The sequence below is a fragment of the Cryptotermes secundus genome, unplaced genomic scaffold (genome assembly GCF_002891405.2).
Source record: "Cryptotermes secundus unplaced genomic scaffold, Csec_1.0 C38433774, whole genome shotgun sequence".
Lineage (NCBI taxonomy): Eukaryota > Metazoa > Arthropoda > Insecta > Blattodea > Kalotermitidae > Cryptotermes > Cryptotermes secundus.
In genome coordinates, this window is record NW_019771109.1 from 1 (window position 1) to 1,031 (window position 1,031).

The following is a 1,031-nucleotide window of genomic DNA, read 5'->3' on the forward strand; positions in this document are numbered from 1 at the left end:
AGATGAGAGGACAAAAGGTTCTGGACTGAATTATAGCAAGCATTACCTGAGATAAATTACTCTATAGCTATACTTGAACAATTTTATTACTCACAGTAATCAACTTACTTTGAACCATCAATTTCATCATGTTCTGGCAATTCAGCCATAGAGTCAGAGAAACAGCGACCCTCTTCATCCTGGTGATTATATATTGAGATGAAGAGTGATGTGAGTAGCTCCTGGACTGCTGCAGTGACATCTGGCACAGCTTCTTCATCTTCACGCAACTGCAGCTTAGTTTGAAGAGCCACCCTCTGTAGCATCAGGGCATCCTGCACAAAATAAGTTCAAAATAAGATATCAAAACCTTTCTAGAACACATCACAACCAAACACTCCTGAGCTGACATTTTAAAAATCACAAAACAAGAATTCTTATATCACAACAGTACTAAATGCTTCATATTCAGCAGTCTACTGTCTGATGAAGCTTCATGTAATAAGAATTAGCTCCAGTTCATTTGTAAATAAACTCATTTTATACAACCATTAAACAAATATACAGGGGCATACAATGCTGCATCACATATGATAATGTAAATAAAAATGGAGAATCATTACACTCCTTTTAATGTTACTAAAATGTCCAGTGTGGCCAACACAGTCACCTTGTAAATTTGCGAATCAGGCTCATTATATTTGCAGGCATTGTCAAACATGAGCACAAAATCAGACACCATGTCATCCAGGCCCTCATATTGTGAAGACTTCAGCTTCTGTGAGATGCGGTCCAGGTCAATGGGCCGTTTTATCACTTCATAATAGTCTGGGTACTCCTGTTAACACAGAATATTGTGAGATTCCACATGACAAAATACAATTTTTTCTGTATTCAACAATTTATTATGTAAACAAAACAATCATAATGTAAACATGATGAAAGTTGATGAGTTTTATATATGTATTTTAGATTTATTTAATGATGCTTTCAGTAGCTCAGATTCTGTACTGCGAAATGGTACGGTGATTGGCAAAAGTTATTGGCAATAT

General features: G+C 35.9%; 1 protein-coding gene across 1 annotated transcript; it reads right to left on the bottom strand.

The window, feature by feature from the left end:
- Positions 1–108: 108 nt before the first annotated feature.
- Positions 109–817, bottom strand: LOC111875140 (protein polybromo-1-like; the record flags this gene model as incomplete). The annotated part of the gene is made up of 2 exons (XM_023871202.1): positions 109–314; positions 650–817. Coding segments are annotated over 2 exons (374 nt in total), but the record flags the coding sequence as incomplete, so codon positions are not given.
- Positions 818–1,031: the final 214 nt, after the last annotated feature.